The 16,893-nt window shown below is 43.3% G+C and overlaps 1 protein-coding gene across 1 annotated transcript in view; it reads right to left on the reverse strand.

Annotated features, from left to right (window-relative positions):
- Positions 1 to 6,683: 6,683 nt before the first annotated feature.
- Positions 6,684 to 16,893, reverse strand: part of HELZ (helicase with zinc finger) — a 70,324-nt gene continuing 60,114 nt past the window's right edge. The window contains exons 26-30 of the mRNA XM_010159604.1: positions 16,871 to 16,893; positions 16,252 to 16,492; positions 14,603 to 15,116; positions 11,458 to 11,710; positions 6,684 to 8,315 (exon numbers count right to left, since the gene is read on the reverse strand). The exon at positions 16,871 to 16,893 is cut by the window's right edge and continues 566 nt beyond it. Coding sequence (XP_010157906.1) covers positions 7,984 to 8,315; positions 11,458 to 11,710; positions 14,603 to 15,116; positions 16,252 to 16,492; positions 16,871 to 16,893 — 1,363 coding nt within the window. The 3' untranslated portion in view covers positions 6,684 to 7,983. The remainder of the gene's footprint in view (positions 8,316 to 11,457; positions 11,711 to 14,602; positions 15,117 to 16,251; positions 16,493 to 16,870) is intronic.

The following is a 16,893-nucleotide window of genomic DNA, read 5'->3' on the forward strand; positions in this document are numbered from 1 at the left end:
GAGGGGCTGCGCGTGGCCCCGCCGTTGGCCAGACCCCGCCGGGCGTGTGGGCACCCAGCAGCCCCCGGCCAGACCCAGCCACGTCTCCATTCTCCCATCAGTAGAGGCAGCCAGAACAGAAGCCTTTTGTGAGGCTGCATTAGTATTTTTCAAGCTCTTTGAAGCTGAAAAGCACTACAAATAACACGTATATTATAAAGTTTGGGGATAAAGCACTCACTGGTGCTCAGATCTGAGTATGAGCTGGGGAACATTGCCTGTCTCTCATTGTGAGAGACAACTGCAAGTCTTCAAGTTGTCACTGAACCACTGTGAAATGCTAAATGGTTTCAAAATCTTATTTTTGGGTACAGAGCTGACATTCTTAATTTGCATTTTCATTGCTCGGGAAAGCAGAGGCTAGTTTCTAGGGAGATCCTTTACACGTGACAGCAACAGAAGAGAAAGTAGCTGGTGTGACCCCTGCGGTGGCTGACCCAGGGGGGGATACCCCAACACACGAAACGTGGATTCGTCTAAACAACGGCATTCCCAGCTCAGCCATCGAACCGACCCCCCCAGGACATGCGATGGGCTGAGGTAAGCAAGGCTGGAGGACATGGGTCTAAGTTCATCACCCCACTGCAGACCCATGGCACATCCCATGGCCCTGCAAGACTCTTCCCAGACCTCTTCTGAAGCACCATCCCTCTCTGGCAATACTCCTGTGACAAAGTAATTTCTAGGTGGCTTCTTATCCTGATGGGCCAACTTGTTGCCCAGCCAAGGAGCTGCTGACTCCCCTCCGTGACAGTCATGAGCAAGAACACAGGGATTTCAGAAGGTCTCACCTATCCTATGCGTGCTCCTGCTCAGGTCAGGCTGAACCACCTTGTCCAAGCTCCAGTCAGGGCAAGGGGACGATTCCCAGTGGGCGCTGGGGTTTGGCCTGGATCCAGAAGTTTTACAGCCTCGCTGTGCTCACTTTCCTCATGGCGCAGAGAAAACAAACAGCTCACAGCAGCCAGACCCGACACCCACAGACAGCAACTCCGAGAGCTGAGCTAGATGCCTCCTAAACTCTTAAACTCACTGAGCTCTGTTATCTGTCTGCTGGGCGTTGAGGCTTTTTCACCATTCCCTGCTCCGTACGGTCCCTGCAAGACTGAGAGGCATGGGGATGACTTCATTTTCTTTTTCCAGATATTAAGAAATGCTGATGAGAGACCCGTCCATTAAACTGGTCATTGGTATTCACGATGGGAAACTCTTACAGCAGGTTTGTTCTGCCACATCCCAATCTCTCTGCCAGGGAGCCAATAACGTGTTTTGAGAGAGTTAATAAAAGTAATTGGCCTTCATATAGGAAAAAGAAGGATGTAATGGGGAGGGGAGCTGTAACCAGTTTGAGTTTTCATTCTCTCAGCTGAGCAAATAGCAGGGAAAGGCCACCAAAACTTCAGGAATGCAGCATGAAAATGTGAAAGAAACACCCTTGCCAGCCGGGAGCCATCGGAGCAAAACGGGGATGGGAACCCAGCTGCCACACAAGCAACGGGAGCAGACACGGGTCTGGAAGACAGCCTAAGAACTGAGTGGGAAACACGCACCAGGGAGATGAAGAGGGAAATCAGTTCACAGAAGCAGCACCTACCACCAGCCACCATGAAACCCCAAACACTGGTCCCGCCACTACCAGCCCCACAGACACCTTTGGCCACGGGTCCCCGGCCACGTGCCATTTGCCACTCGGCAAACCAACATCACTACCCGCGGTGCCGGGCATCAGACGTGGCACGGGACTGTGAGATTTGGGTTGCTGAACTCTGCCCACCAGACTGCCAAGCCCAAGTGTTAAATCACAGTCGGTGCAACAGAAGATGTGAAGTTTTTGTTTACGTAAGATTTGCTGTTAGGCACCAGGCGCGGAGAGAATCTGCTTCCCTTGTTTTCAAATGCTGTGTTGTGTGAATTTAATGTGCTGAAAAGGTGCCAGACTAAGAGCCCTGAAGAACAAAACTGCCTGTTTAGCACGCGGCTAGCTGAGCTCTCAGCCTATCTGCAGAGGAACCGCAGCTCCAACAGCCGGGCGGGGAGGAAACGCTCGCCCGGAGCTCGCAGGTCGGGCGGGCTGAGAGCACACGGGGCTGCAGAGACGGGTCCATGCAGCAAGGGAAAGGGACATTTAGAAATCTCACTACAAACCCCTACTTGTCCCTTAGTCCCGTGCCTGAAAAGTGCCCACAAACGCACAATGTTCGACCAGCCCGATGTGGAGCCTATAAAGGCACAGGTATGCTCACTCACTTTTTTCACCCATGCCTTGGCGCTCTGTCGCTTCCATGTGGCCATCACCTCTTTTTTCTTCTCACTTTGACAGTTGTGGAAATTATTTCCAGGAGGTCCAAGGAATCTGAGAACTTTTGGCACCCCTGCAATGCTCCGCTGCGGAGGGGCACTTCCTCCCCTGGGCTTGATAAATCTGGAGGAAAATACCCAACCCAAGAGGTCACCAGCGCCAAGAGACGGCTGATTGCCGTGCTGCCCTCTGCCAGCCCCAGGGAGGGCCTCGCAGACCAACACCGAGCCCCTGGGCTCAATCCAGAGCCTACGGATGGATATTCGCATGCATGGAACCTGAGCCATCTGCAGGAACTGTTTATAGCAGAATGTATCAGAGAGGCATGTATCACAGAATAATCCTCATTTAAACTTCAGTTAAACTAAGATTCTGCTTTCCGTGGTGGAACAGTGCCCCTGCGAACGTTACGTTACTTTAATAACTTAAATAGTGGAGTATTAGGCTGCTCTGTACCACAGATTACACCCAGCAGCAGGATCTGCTTTAAAGGCATCCATCCACTCAGATTATTTCCCCTTTCCACTGTCACCAAGGGCCAAGAAAAGCGCATCATGTCCTTGTTTTGACTGAATCAGAGGATGAGATTGCTCTTGCTTTGTCATCCTTGATCAATGTTCTGGCTCCAGAACATAAAGCAAGCCATGCAGCCATCACACACGCACGCTCTGCATCCAGGCACACAGCGAGACGCAATTCTGCTCCCTACAAAGGATGCAGAGCAGGGCACAACTCCCGATTTCCGGCCAGCCTGTTCTTACCAGAGCCAGCAGCACACGCCGGTTTCGGCAGGGCGGCACCCCCGGGCTCTGGCTGAGGTTTGTGCCCACACCCCGGTCTCACTAATCCCACCACGGCTCTACAGCGGGTCTTGTCAAAGGAGTTGTCCTTCAGGAAGGTGCAAGGAAAATGGACTGACAACATCTTCTATCTAGTCTTGGATAATCCAGACCACAGAGCATTTTCTGTATTTTATCAGAAGCATGTATTCATCCTTAATGAGGTAAAAACTTTTCAACATCCCTCAAGTTACCAAAAACCCCCACACAAAACTGACGCTTCCACCACATCTGCTGTAAATCCTTTTACCTCACTGAAAGGAAGAGAAGATCTTGGAATGATTCGGTCCTTGCTCCCCGACACCACCACCACAGCAACGCTGGTACAAGCAGTGCGGTACCGACAGAAACAGCCCATATTTCAGGTCCAGGAATAGGATGTGCCAATTGTTTATAGGCACATAGATCATCACCATCCATCTCGACGGGTTAATTGTCTGCAGTTTTTCTAGGGACTGGAAACTACCAAAACCAATGAAATGAGCCGAAGGAGGATGCAGGCAGAGCCCGAGCATCCCGGGCTCTGGAAAGGTGCAGACTGCAAAACGCCCAACACGCTGCTCGCAGCGCTGCTCACGGCAGAGATGTTGTACACCCAGCAAAACATTGCTTACGGAGCACGATCTCTGCAAAAAAACAGCTGAACTTGACAAATCTGGGAACAAAATGTTAATTAATGGAAGCAGGGAAGAGTTTGTGAGGTCAAGAGTTTGTGAGGTCTAGGGAAGCCCCCACATACGGCGAAGGGCAGCAGTGCCCGAGCTCATAGAGCGAAGAGAACGGAACAATCTACACCAGATGACAACTTCCAGGAGAAAACAGGGATGCAAGGGCCTCGGTTGTAAGCAGCCAGCTGCGACGCAGAGCAGCCCTTCAGCAGCTGTCCCGTGGAAAGACGTAAGGCTGCCGTCGGAGAGCGGCTAAGCCTTACGTGGGCAGATTTGGGCTGGACAGAACGGAGAGGGGCATTGACACCGTGGGGCAAGCGAAGCCCAGAACCCACCCTCCGCTGGAACCACCGCACCCAAGTGCCCTGCACAGAAGGGAGACAGGGATCACACAACAGCAGAGGCTATGGCAGCCCACGAGCTAACGGAGCGAGGCGGGACGCACCGCAGACGCTCTGCCGAGACCATGGAGCGCTCTCCAGCAGCAGGCTGGCCGCAGGCGGGAGAGCACGAGCGAGCCGGGCAAGCTGTGGACGCGCACATTGATACCCCACGCTGCACCACATCCCACCCAGGCCAGAACCAGGCCACCAAAGGGAAGCGCGATGGCGTCGCAGAGGCACCCACCCCCGAGGTGCCCGGCGCTCACGGCAGCGAGCAGCGTCTCCTCCCGCTTCCCCTTCTGACCTTGTAAGTTCAGAGTTTGCAGTTTTGTAAGAATTCAGTCTTCAAATATACACAGGGAACCCTACCAGCTGCATTCAGTAAGCAGCTTTTTAAAGGGTAGAAGCTGTACTTGAAATGAAAAAAAGTTTAACGTTTTAGAGTTCAAATAATTCTTAAAAAAAATCTCTCAATTCTTCATACAGTTCTTAACACCACGCTGACAACCTCCCACGAGACATCCAGATTTTTCTCATGGAAACTGGAATTAAAGAGAATAAAACTAGAACTTATTCTTGATATTACTTAGAAGCTTTGTACATCTGGATCGGGATGACCTTGTCATTTACGTTTTCCACAGACAACAATGGGAGTTTATGCCTGGACAAGGAGCATGGGATTTGGCACTAACTGTACTTTTAAGTGTAACATTTTAGCTACAGAAAAAGTCAAGGAGCCATATACTCGGTGTATATGCCCAAGCCTCCATTCGATTCCTCTGAGTATTTTTTACAGTTTACACAAACCAAGAACCTAAACTCATCATTTTGAATTTTCACTGTAATTGCAACAGCTCCATATTTACAGTGCAGCCTGAGCCAGGGCCAGCTAGAGCCATCTGTAAGGCTTAATTTGATTTTAATAAGAGTTCAATTAAAGCCCTAGAAGAGTTTCCAATACAGTTTGTGGTTTTTTAGAGAGCTGTGACTTCAATGATTTGGTCTAAGAACAAAAGATCCTGCTCAGGGCTATATACATGACACATAAGGGCTAGACAAAACATTCCAAAATAAATTATGTTTTGGGAAAAATAAAGTAAGAAATGCAACTGATTCATGCTAAACAACTCCAAAGCTGATAGCCAGGTCTCTACCATACCACCCTCAAACTCCTGAGTGAGAACACCTATGGAAATTTAGTACCAAAAGCAGGGAATTTCACACACGGATAGAAAAGAAATTGTAAGTCAGGGAGAAAATGCTCCTTTATCCATAATATTTTCAGCGTAGAAAAGATGCCAGTGTAAAACAGGATAAAACATGGCGAGATGCGACCATCTCCCCCTCAACGCATTGACAGATAGCAGTAAATTAACAAGTGATGTTTATTAGTTTAATATTCAAATATGGTGAACAGAATCAAAAGACTGCTCCATATAAATGAGCGATTTTGAAACCCCTGAAATTACAATGCCGACTCGGCGAAGTGAAGTGCATTTGAACCCTACCTCTCCTCTGTCATCGTCTTGCACATCTCATCAAGAACTCCTCAGACTAGAACGTTCAGGCACCCGGATTCCTCTTCCCTCAGAGCAGTGCCAGGCGCTCCGTTGAGGAGAACTGGCACAGCTCCACCAAAAAAAATGACTGAGGCTACTCAGACTGAGCCCACGCCCAGCCCCTGCGAACAAATTTCCCATGGCCCTATTTCTGCAGCCGTCAGCACGGCAGAAACGCAGCTAACTCTAGTTTTGCTTGATTCACGGTTGCAGAACTTGGCCTCTACTCATTTTCGGGTCCTCTTGATTTGATGCCATATGCTGACGTGCTAAGCATACCTTGGCAGGGGCTTTCCCCTCCCCCAGCATCTTTTGTTTGGTATAGACATTAGGAAATAAATTAACGAGCTAAGCGTGCTTTTCTTTACAGCAAAACGGATAAACTGAACAAGTTTTCGTTTCTGAATCATGAACCAGCAACGATTTATAATAAAACACTCATACGCCAACCTCTGCAGCGTACGGGGTTTAAATCAACCCCGTTCTATGAAGACCCTCGCCTTAAAACATGACGTCAATGCAAAAAAACCTGATTGTAACCAGAGCAAAAATCTGATTGATACAGCAGCAGCCACCGCTCACTAGTCAGGTGTCCCACGGACAGCTCTAAGAACCTGAAATCTCCCCTCCCCAGCTCTAAACTTCTAATTCTTGTATGCAGGCAGTGGAGGAATCCTACACCCAGCTCAGTCCCTGCAAAATATGGCCCAGATTTTAAGTTATTTCAAGCGTGAAAGGACTACTCATCTGGAGAAACTCTACAAACACCCCTCTCTGCCTCCCCAGCTGCAAAGGTATGAACAGTGTGCAAGACCAGCAACCGTTACGGACAAATTTATCTTCTGATTTTTCATTCACACTTGTTTCTTTAATTTTTATATATCCCATTTTTTTTTTCAGTTTTTATTCCTAAAGGGCCAGGTTTGTGGTAGCACAACTCAGAGATAAATAATCTGGTAACCATTCTTACCCCCAGAAGATTTCGATTAATTTGGATACAGCTTTGACAAACATTAAATCTCTTCTTTAATGATGTTCCTCAAACAAAACAGTTAGCAAAATATCTGAATTTCCTTGTATAATGTCACATTTTAATGTAAACATCAAATAATGTACCAAAAGTTTTACCGGAAAAAAAAAATTAAAGCGGCACAATCCTTTATACCACTGGAGAAGGGGGGAAGAAAAAGCCAGATTACAAACATTTACACATGCATAGTGGAAAAAAAATTAAACAAACAAACAAAAAAGTATTTTACTAAATTCACGCATTTTTTTTAAAATAGTTATTAAATCTACTAAGCACCAACATACCTAAAAATTTATTTTCAGCTTCATGATTCATTTAAAAAACCTATCAAATTAACTTTTCAAACAAGCTTATATTACTAGCTTGTCCAAAAATAAAATGTAGTTTTTTTGGGTTTTTTGTTGGGGTTTTTTTGGGTTTTTTTGTATTTTTTTTTTACTGTTTATTTTAAAGTATACCAATACTTTTTATCTGAATGTTTCCAAACAATGGCATAGGTGTCTGCAAAGAATGCCTTTACTTTACCCTACAGTGGATGGAAAATACAATACCACATCATACAGAATCTAAAACTATAAAAGTCTGAGAATGCAGCATCCCTTCACAAAAAAGCTGATAAAACTGAAAGTATTTAGAAGATGCTGCACCTTTATTAAAAAAAAAAAAATTAAATGAATTTAAGCAGAAATAACATACATTTTTACATTAACTGGCCATTTCTGGTACAGAAACCCAGCATAGTATGCTAATGTTATTGAATAAATGTAAATGCTACTTACAATCTTCTTAAATACAATTTAGACAAACTTCCTTTTTTTTTTTACGTTTTTCTTTTTTCCTTTTTTTTTTCCTTTTTTAAGGTTGTACAGGTAACCTCTCAGCTGCTAGCGTAATGCAACAGATCATTAACATTACACAAATTAAAAAATAACGTGTCTGTGTTTTCCTACAGAAAAGCTTCCAAAAAACCGACCCACATCAAAAAATGCAAAATAATGGAATATAATTAAAAAAATTAGTTGCAAGTCTAGCAGCAAAGCAATTAAGTGAGGATATATTTACTAATATAAACAAAGGGAATATCTGCAACTACAGGTGAAGCCCCAACTATCTTAGATCTACTGACACAAATAAAAATTAAATTCTCTCTAAAAAAAATAATCTGATTATTTAAAATAGGAGTAAAAGCCATTGCTACCTGATGAACTACCTAGGCTAAGTTCCTGAAACAAAGACAAAGGGTCGCTATTCTTTTTTGTCTGCTCAGGAGGAGGTTTGGGCTTTGGCGGAGCCCGCAGAGCACTTGCGTAGGACATGACGGGCTTGCTCCCACCGGCGTTCTGCTGGCTGGTGCTGTTCGACTCGACAATCTGCTTGTTGGGCATGAGAGGTGGGAACTGGCCGAGATGCTGCAGCACACTGTAGTTGAAGGAATTGGATAGCTGTATGCTCTCGGCCTTCAGGTGTTCCTCGGGGGGCTTGACCGTCTTGGGAGGAGCTGCAGAAGGAGGAACCAGAGGTTGTGTAAGTGAACAGCTCTGACTTAGGAAATCTACCTCCAGCGACCCCAAAGCAAGTACTGAGGGGTACCAAAACCCCCTCTTCTGCTAACCTTCCCCACCACCACCCCCCATTTCCTGTGTTTGGTCACTCTTGGTCCTAGGAAATTCTCCAATTCATTTATCTGGCTTCATTTCCAGCTACTGGATCTCGTATTATCCTTGTCAGCAGTGCCGAGCAGAGTGAGGTCAGTGAGCATGTTCTCCAGGTGCACGTACCTACAGAGGCTGCAGCGCTGAGCCCGCTGTTCTGCACAGGCGGGTTTCGCAGACGCGCTGCAGGTAAGCTGCTTCAGAATGGGATACACTCTAATTTAAACACTTTATCCACTGAGACGGCACAAAGACTCTCTCATTCTTCTTGCTTTATAGCTTAATAGGCTAAAATTAAAATTTACAGCCCCGTATATAATTCATTCTCAAACAGCAGTTCAGAGTCCTGAATGCCAACCAACTAATTATTGGTATTTCAGTCAGAATGCATTCCTCCTAATTGATATGTTCTTGCTCCACATTTAACAACTCCCGTAACTGTCACAAAAATGATGCTTTAAACCATAGGTATAAAACTGCTTTCAAGTGAATCTCCTGAATCCTAATGAGAAATCTTGCTTTTGTCTGGAGAATTCCACTGTCTTACATCGCTAGAGAAGCTACACTGAAACACTGGTACACGTTCTATCAAAAATAGCCTAGGAGCTGGGCAACAGATATCTTCTGGAATTATTTCCATCTTTAAACGTATACGTTATTTTTAAAGCGCACATGCAAAAATGTACCATCAAATGAGTACAAAAGTAGAAGTAAGTACGCAAGTATATAGTTGAAGGGTCATACACAGGCTTTTGGTTTGGATAAAGGACTCAAAAAAACCAAAACACTGCCAAAAACACCAACCCAAACCACAGGAGAATGAATATGGAAAGAACATAAGCAAAGCAGTTTTGCTAGGGTTGCTACGATTCCAAAAAAACCTCCTGAACACACACAAACGAACCTCCCCAAAATAACGGCGGCACTCCAGAGAAGACCAGCAGAGACAAAAAAAAAAGCGCTCTGTGTGGTCGAGGTGTGTCACTGAAGAAAAAGTATGCCGTAGGTAGATCGCCTAAGAACTGAAATCATTTCCCATCAACAGGAAAAGCAATGCAAACCAAGCTCTCCGCATGCAGTTTGGAGAGTGCCTGCCTATAACCACTCGGAGCAGCTCCCCGCGCCCCACAAGCCCACGCTCAATAACCGACCGCTCGTGCCGCGCCGGTTCTGACGCACGGAAAGAGAAGCCCTGGAAGGGTCTGCTGTCACGACTGCTCACTCTCAGGCAAGGAACGCAGGCACAGGACTAGCTCGTAGCGTCTCACCCTTGGCGATTTTTATCTCATGGATAAAATCAATAGTGAGCAGAAACCCTGCAGTTGCTGGTCATTAACCCTCAGCACTATAAAACACGTTTGGGCTTTAAATATGATCATCACAGACAGCGAGCTGTAAAGGCAGAAAACCCCAGCACCCATAAAAATGGAGAGTTGTTGGCATGAACTATTAGATACAAGGCAACGATGCATCGGTATTTATTTACAAAACAGGAACCATGCTCAACCGCAATAAAAAATACTTTCGTAGCAGATGCAGATACTGGTCAAAACTTACCCCTTTCATTTAGGATTTGTTATTTGACAGCAAATGTACAGATACAGTACTTCTTACATATTTCCTCTGAGGATTTTGCTCACAAACATGCTTTTAATCTTTACATTAAAGCAAGGAAATGTGGTATCAGCTGATCCCAGCATAATTCTGCTAGGGTTCCTGAGCTCCCATTAGATAACCACAGAGCCTAGAGACAACTTCAGCGGTGGATGCCACCCTTGATGACACATCATGTCATGCATTCAGTTCCTTGATTTTCAGTAAAAATATAAATAGATTGAAGGAGGTGCCCTCAGCTTGAAGCTTTGAACTTAGCACAAGAGGTAGTGCCACAAATATGTTTCTGTAAAACAACATTTTCACACTTTGGAAATGAAAATGCACACTGGGAACTTAACTCTTGAGCACAGTTGCTGATATAAGCAGCTCTTTCTTTTTCCATTCAGTCTACACTTCATGTTTCTACTTTACAATTACTATGCTATAAAATTACAGGATAGTTTAGGTTTACAACATTTGACCAAAAGCAATTAGATCTTTTAAGGACAATAAAAACAGCTTATAAATATATTTTTCACGTTATTAAGTGTTTTTAATATTCTCACTGGAAGATCATTCGTATTTTTATTATTGTTGGAGATCATAAAAGCAAAAAAACGGAGAAGAAACTGTACCATCCCGGTAATTTTGTTTTTCACAAATATTAAAAATTCGAGAACAGAAGAATAGCTGCACTGCTCTAACTCTCTACTTGCAGCCTTTTTTAATCACTGAAAAGCTGATTTAGTTTCTCCCTGCTAAATCAATCAGCACTGCTACTGTCACCAGGAAGGCAGGTTCCAGCGTGATTCTTCCATGGTGAGAGTTTAAACTTCTTCATTACTTTGATGAAGCACCAGAATTTACTAGGAAATACACTGAGATGATGAGTATGTTGTTTCTCCCTCAGACTGTAATATCAACAAGAAATATCATTGATTCTGGAAACAAATAACCTATCTTGCAAATAAATCCCAGCAGTTACCTTAGCTCCTTTTAGCACAAACTCAGCTGCACTTCAAACACCCGCGTAAGAGAATCCACGGGCTGACTAGAACTGTTGTGCGACGACTAAGGAGCAGCAGTGCCTTTTGTCGATGAAGAACACTCAACAGTATTCTTCTTAAGTCATCGGCAAGGTGAACAAGACAATGTTAACAAGACAGCAAATGAAAGCAGGATTACTCTAAGCAAACAATGAATAATTCCAAAATCTTCACTTACATTTGTTTTGGGGTTTGAAGAGAGAAACTCCTTAGTGAAAAGAAACACAGAAACATTTTGTGAAAGAAAAAAAATAGCCCCAACCCTTTCGCTCAGACTTGCTCACTCCAGCCTGAACAGCCTACGTAACGGAGCAGAGAGAGGAGCAAAGATCAAGCGTGTACCTACCCAACAACTCCCGGGGTGGAACGGCTCTGCTGGCTCCGTTGCATGGAATGTTTGGGTACGGGGCAGATGAGGAGGAGTTTACCCACAACTCAGGTGAGGAGTAGTTGTAAGATGACTGGTTACTGTGGTCCTGAAGCTCTTTACACTGACCAAGACTGTCTTGAGGAGTGCTTAATTCTTCAGAACAAGCCTGGACTGAACTAGAGGAAATTCTTCTTTGGTACAACGGCCTGCCTGGTCCTCTCGGTTCATACTGCAAACAGAAACACAAAACAAAAAGAGGCCTTTTGGTCCTTTTATTTAACTGCACATCTCAAACTCCATTTCCCCATCCAATTTTCTTCCCTGCAACACATTTTTATATATATAAAAAAAAGGTCCTTTGCATGTAGAAAAAAAAAAAGCTAATACATTTCAAGTTGTATTTCGTATTCTGCAGTCACCAACCATGTATTTTAATCACACCAAACCTACAGAGTTTTAAAGGAAGTGCAAAAAGCGTCAACTGAGATTTCTTAATTCTTATCAACCTTTACATCTTGCACTCCTACGTGGGAATGTATCACACAGTGAAGAGGAAGATGCCCAGCATTTACAAAGGAGGCAAAGGAAGCACAGAAAGATGTAAGAGCAAGAGAAAATGTTCCATTACACTGAAGAGAGTAAAAAATAGTTTTTAGTTTCTGAAGGACAAAGGAGTGATTTGTGTATCAGGATTTGGGGAAGCATGATACATTTGTATAGTGGATTTTGTGTATGTACACACAAAAAACATGCTCTGGAGAAGTGTGTGTCCTCAGGAGAAATAATGCAGAGAATTTTATCTGAAACCACATAAATTGCTTGCTTCCATAAACCCTGAAGATCATGTAGATGAAAATGGCAGGAGCTCCATTAACTGACCAAGTGGCATCAAGAGCTCAGATTTAAGGACCCTCTAAACTTTCTCAAGATTTCTCAAGCAAGGCTGATGTATTACAGTTTGTTTTAACAAAAATAAACACGGTATTTGCTTCCTTCTGTATTGTAATGACTAACAAGAGCACAAATAACAGGAGTCACAGAAGTAAATCTATACTTGGTAAAGGCAAAAAGTAAATATCCTAATGAAATGTCCTAAAAAATTAACTAAATAAACATCAAGTAACTTGCTTGCAATGCTCCAATATCATTACTATACTGTACACAAAAAACAGAGAGGAAAAAAGAGTGCATTAAAGAAAACTGTAGTATCTCATCATAGCTGCCCCATTATTATGATATATCAAGGGAACAGCACTTAAGACATCCTGTCACTCTACTCTCTTGAAGGTATTCTTCAACAACAACTAAAAAAACACCCCAAAATTCAGAAGTTACTACCTGAATCACACCCAAAAAATACACTTTTCATTGAGTTTAATGGGCAATTTTGGTAAGCAATCAGGAAGTTATCAAAGTTCTGGACACTTGTAAGTACAGGACCCGACAGAATAACTTAAGTATTCCCTTTGGTGTGCAGGTCAAATCTGGTTTGACTAAACATGTGCAAAAGCTTTCAAGGATCAAGTCCATGTACAATGTCATAAATAGTGATTGAGAAAACAGTTTAGTAGGGATACCAAAGGCCATGACATCTCCACTGACACCTGCCTTATGTGAGGGATCTCTGTTACAAATACACTTACATCTGCATTTTGATTTCTTTGTATATTCAGTCCTACCTACCAGCTGAATTTGCTTGGAAACTTTACATGCAAGTGTCTGTCTTGTAACACTTCTACTGCATTTGGCATTTCTGTCACATATTTAGAAAGGAAGAAGAAATAAGAACTAAAACAAATTTGCACTAATTATATAAAGGTTCACTCTATTTGTCTTCAGATAGCAGGAGCTGTCACCAACTCTGTGGGAATATTTATTGGTTTATTACTGCTGAAAAGCCACTGTTCCTGTGTCCCGCCGTACTGACAGCATTAACTGTTGTCACAAAGTATTAGATTCTGCACAAGGAGGTATGGCTTAATGGACTGAGACACAGAATTTTTAAATGTCTATAAAACTGAACCTTACTACAGCTCTAGCTCTACATTAAGCTCTCTGAATCTGTGTAAGACAGAAATTTGTAAAATGCACTGGAATTCAATTTTAGTTATTTTGCTCAGGCACATAAATGAAATATTTTCTCTTTTGAGAAGTTGAAAGGCAGTTAAATGTGTATTATGTGGGAACAGTGGCGAGCAGGGATACCCCCCATGGCTTCTGTAAAAACCTTGACAGAAATGCATCACAGAACAAGCCACTTAACTTTATGTACAAATATTGGATTACATGCAGTCAGCGCAAGATTATCTGACAATATTAATTCTGGCATAAAAAAAATACAGCCTGGCTCCAGCATACTCCATGTCTACATATCATATATTCCTTAGCACTCTGGATTCCAGCAGGGATTAAAAACTCCTGTTCAAAACGTGACCTGTCCTATCTGCTTGCCTAGCCTGCACCCCATAACACACCCTCTTCAGAGTCCAAACCAAAAAAGGATGGAGAGGGATAGAGCCAGCTGTGGTGCGGCAGGGTCTGTGCTGGACCCAGGTTCACGCAGCACAGCTGGGTATCTCCGCACTGATTTCCACATGCTGAGCTCCCAAAACACACAGCACGGCCTTACAGAGCATTAGCTCAGGACAGGCAGGCTTTAGTAAACCGGTTTTGTACCACGCTAGAACAACTGTACTGCTCCGGTCTGAAGCTCGTATGAAAAGTAACTCCACCACATTCACCGTTCAGTACTGAGTCAACTGACGGGCTGAGTCCAGCTGCCTTTCCGGGGAGTCACTTCCTGAGACCGCACCTGGGCTGTGGGTAACTGGCACTCCAGAAACATGACACACAGAGAGCAGAGCAACGATTGCAAGAAAACCCTGGTTAACATTCAAAAAGCCAAGACTGCCCGTTTAGTAGAGAAAACGTTATACCTGCGGTGACGGGAACCACAAATACGCACAGGGTGAACAGAGAAGCCACAGCGCAAACCTTTACCTCACAGAAATTCCCAGCGTGAGCTTTGAGTACGTGAGGCATGTCGCTTTCACAAGCACTTCAGAATGGAACTGGAGATCAAAACGACACAACAGTTGCGTACGCGGACAAAAACGCCTACCTCTTCTAAGCTGTGGAGCGAAGAAGCAGATACTGCTCGAGATGTGAGCGGATGAAATGGCTCCTGACCGACTGCATGCTGATGGTTCTGTATCTGTATAAAAGGGTTTTGTTGCGACCTGTGGGGCAATGGAGGTATGCCGTAATGAAAGCCCTGCCCCATGAGGTGGTTCTGCTGCAGGTTAGCGTAAGTCCACGATCCATCAGGTTGCAGGTATTTCAAGGGAGATGGGGTTATATGTTCAGATGGCATTGAGAAAGGAGGATTGTATATTTGGGGTAAATGCTGCTGAAATGCTGGGTTATTGGGTATTTCAATGTCTCTGCTGTTTTCAGTGAAGTTAGGGAAGGGACCACTGTGGTTAGAGTTGCAGGAAGGAGAAGGGAGTGCTGGTGGGCTTCTGGGCTGAACTTGTCTGTATTGCAACAGTCTTGACTGAGGGGGTGGCATTTCAGCTAAGTCCCGACTTTCACTTTGATCACGGTGTGACAGCTCTCTGAGCAAATCCTGGAATCTGTATCGACAGAATAAATGTATCAAGAAAAAGAAAAAAATGTTTTGCTGAAATCCCATGCTTTTTGAGGTTGAGAAAACTCAAAGCACAAAACACCGAATTTAAATATACTCAATCTTTGCGCTTACTGACCCTAACTTCAAAGGATATGACTGTGAGCAATCAGAAATTAGGCACAAGAGGATTAATTGGATGAAATACCTACCTGAATCATCTCAAAGTTTTAATAACTCTTGAGATTTCCTTTTCGGTCAGAAGAATCAATTTTTTGTTATCTCTTAAGAGACAACCAAGGTAAGGATTTCCTGCTTTATTATACAGAGTCAAAAACTTCACATAGTTAAACTTTAACCTCTTAAAAGGCAAAAACTAGAACAATCAGGGATTCCCCTCATTTGCACAATATACTTCCAAATTTCTCCAAGAGGTCAAGAACATTCAATTCAGCACTTCACAGAGTCAGATATAAGAGCGTTTAGAGGCTTTACCATGGCTATCACAAACCAGATGGAAAATAAAGCATAGTGGCAGATGACAGTAAACAGAGGCAATTTAAAAATCCAGCCTTTACAATATACATGATAAAGCTGATCACCACCAGAACCCTTTTTCTGTTTATGTTCAACAGCTTCCTTTCTTGCCCCTTAATGCCCCATCTCAAATACAGGCTTTTTTTGGTTTTAAACTGCTTTTTGAAAAGGAAGGAAAGTGTGGGTTTTACTGGGGAGCAGTGTTCAGGAGGGGTTGGTTTGTTTCTTTTCAAGCACATAAATCTGAGACTGCTAATTCAATTTGAAGAATTTACAACTTAAATACGCCTTAACTGCACTCAGACACCTCTTTTATAAACGCAAGGTTGTTACTCTCTAGCCATTCCTTATTCCATAAATACAGCACTGAAAAGCTCCATAAAAGTATTTTTTCCACTACAGCTTTACTGCCCAATATACTAACAGAATAAAGCATAACACATAATAAAAGCATAGTTGTAAGTCAGCCTGCCAACTATTTTAACCTTCATCATAACAGCAGCAAACAGCAATACCTTTAAGTGTCTTGCACTTGATCACAGTGATACAGATAGGTGCCCACTGCTCAATTTTATACAAGCTCTGATGACTCAGTAAACAAATACCTTGAATATGTTGCCTCTGTTTCATCTTCTGTATTACTGGCAAGTTTCCAGTTTGCCCTAACTTGCTGCTGTTGATGCAATCCAATTGGTTGCTGAGGAAGATGTGGTAGATGAGGATGGTGATGGTGTTGATATGGAATAGTGCCTTGACTGAGATAGGCATTATGTTCATTCCATTGCTGTAACCTGGCTTGTTGTTGCTGCCTTATTGTTTCCAAAGCTACATTTCCATGCATACGATCTATAAAAATAGTTTTAAAAAAAATATTTATCTAATGCCCCTTTTTAAAGATCTTTATGTTAGAAGAAAAAAAAAAAAAAAGAATAGTTTTTATACAGTATATTCCAGGGCCTATTATATACTAACTGCATTGCAGTGTATAACCTGGTTATTTAAATCATATGGAAAATCATACAAACATGAATCTTCCAATAAAGTGCTGAATATTCAAACATGCCTCAAGCAGCAAATTATGCTCAATGACATTACTTATGGAAACTAACCCAACAATGACCCAATTCAGAGCAATATGCCTGAAAAGGTAAATACCTCCTTCATTTTCACTTCAATGTAGTTATAATTGCACACTCTGAATTTAAATAAAGGAAAGTCACCTACCTAAAGTGTCCCCTAAGGGCATT

The sequence above is a fragment of the Eurypyga helias genome, unplaced genomic scaffold (genome assembly GCF_000690775.1).
Source record: "Eurypyga helias isolate BGI_N326 unplaced genomic scaffold, ASM69077v1 scaffold4949, whole genome shotgun sequence".
Taxonomy (NCBI): Eukaryota; Metazoa; Chordata; class Aves; order Eurypygiformes; family Eurypygidae; genus Eurypyga; species Eurypyga helias.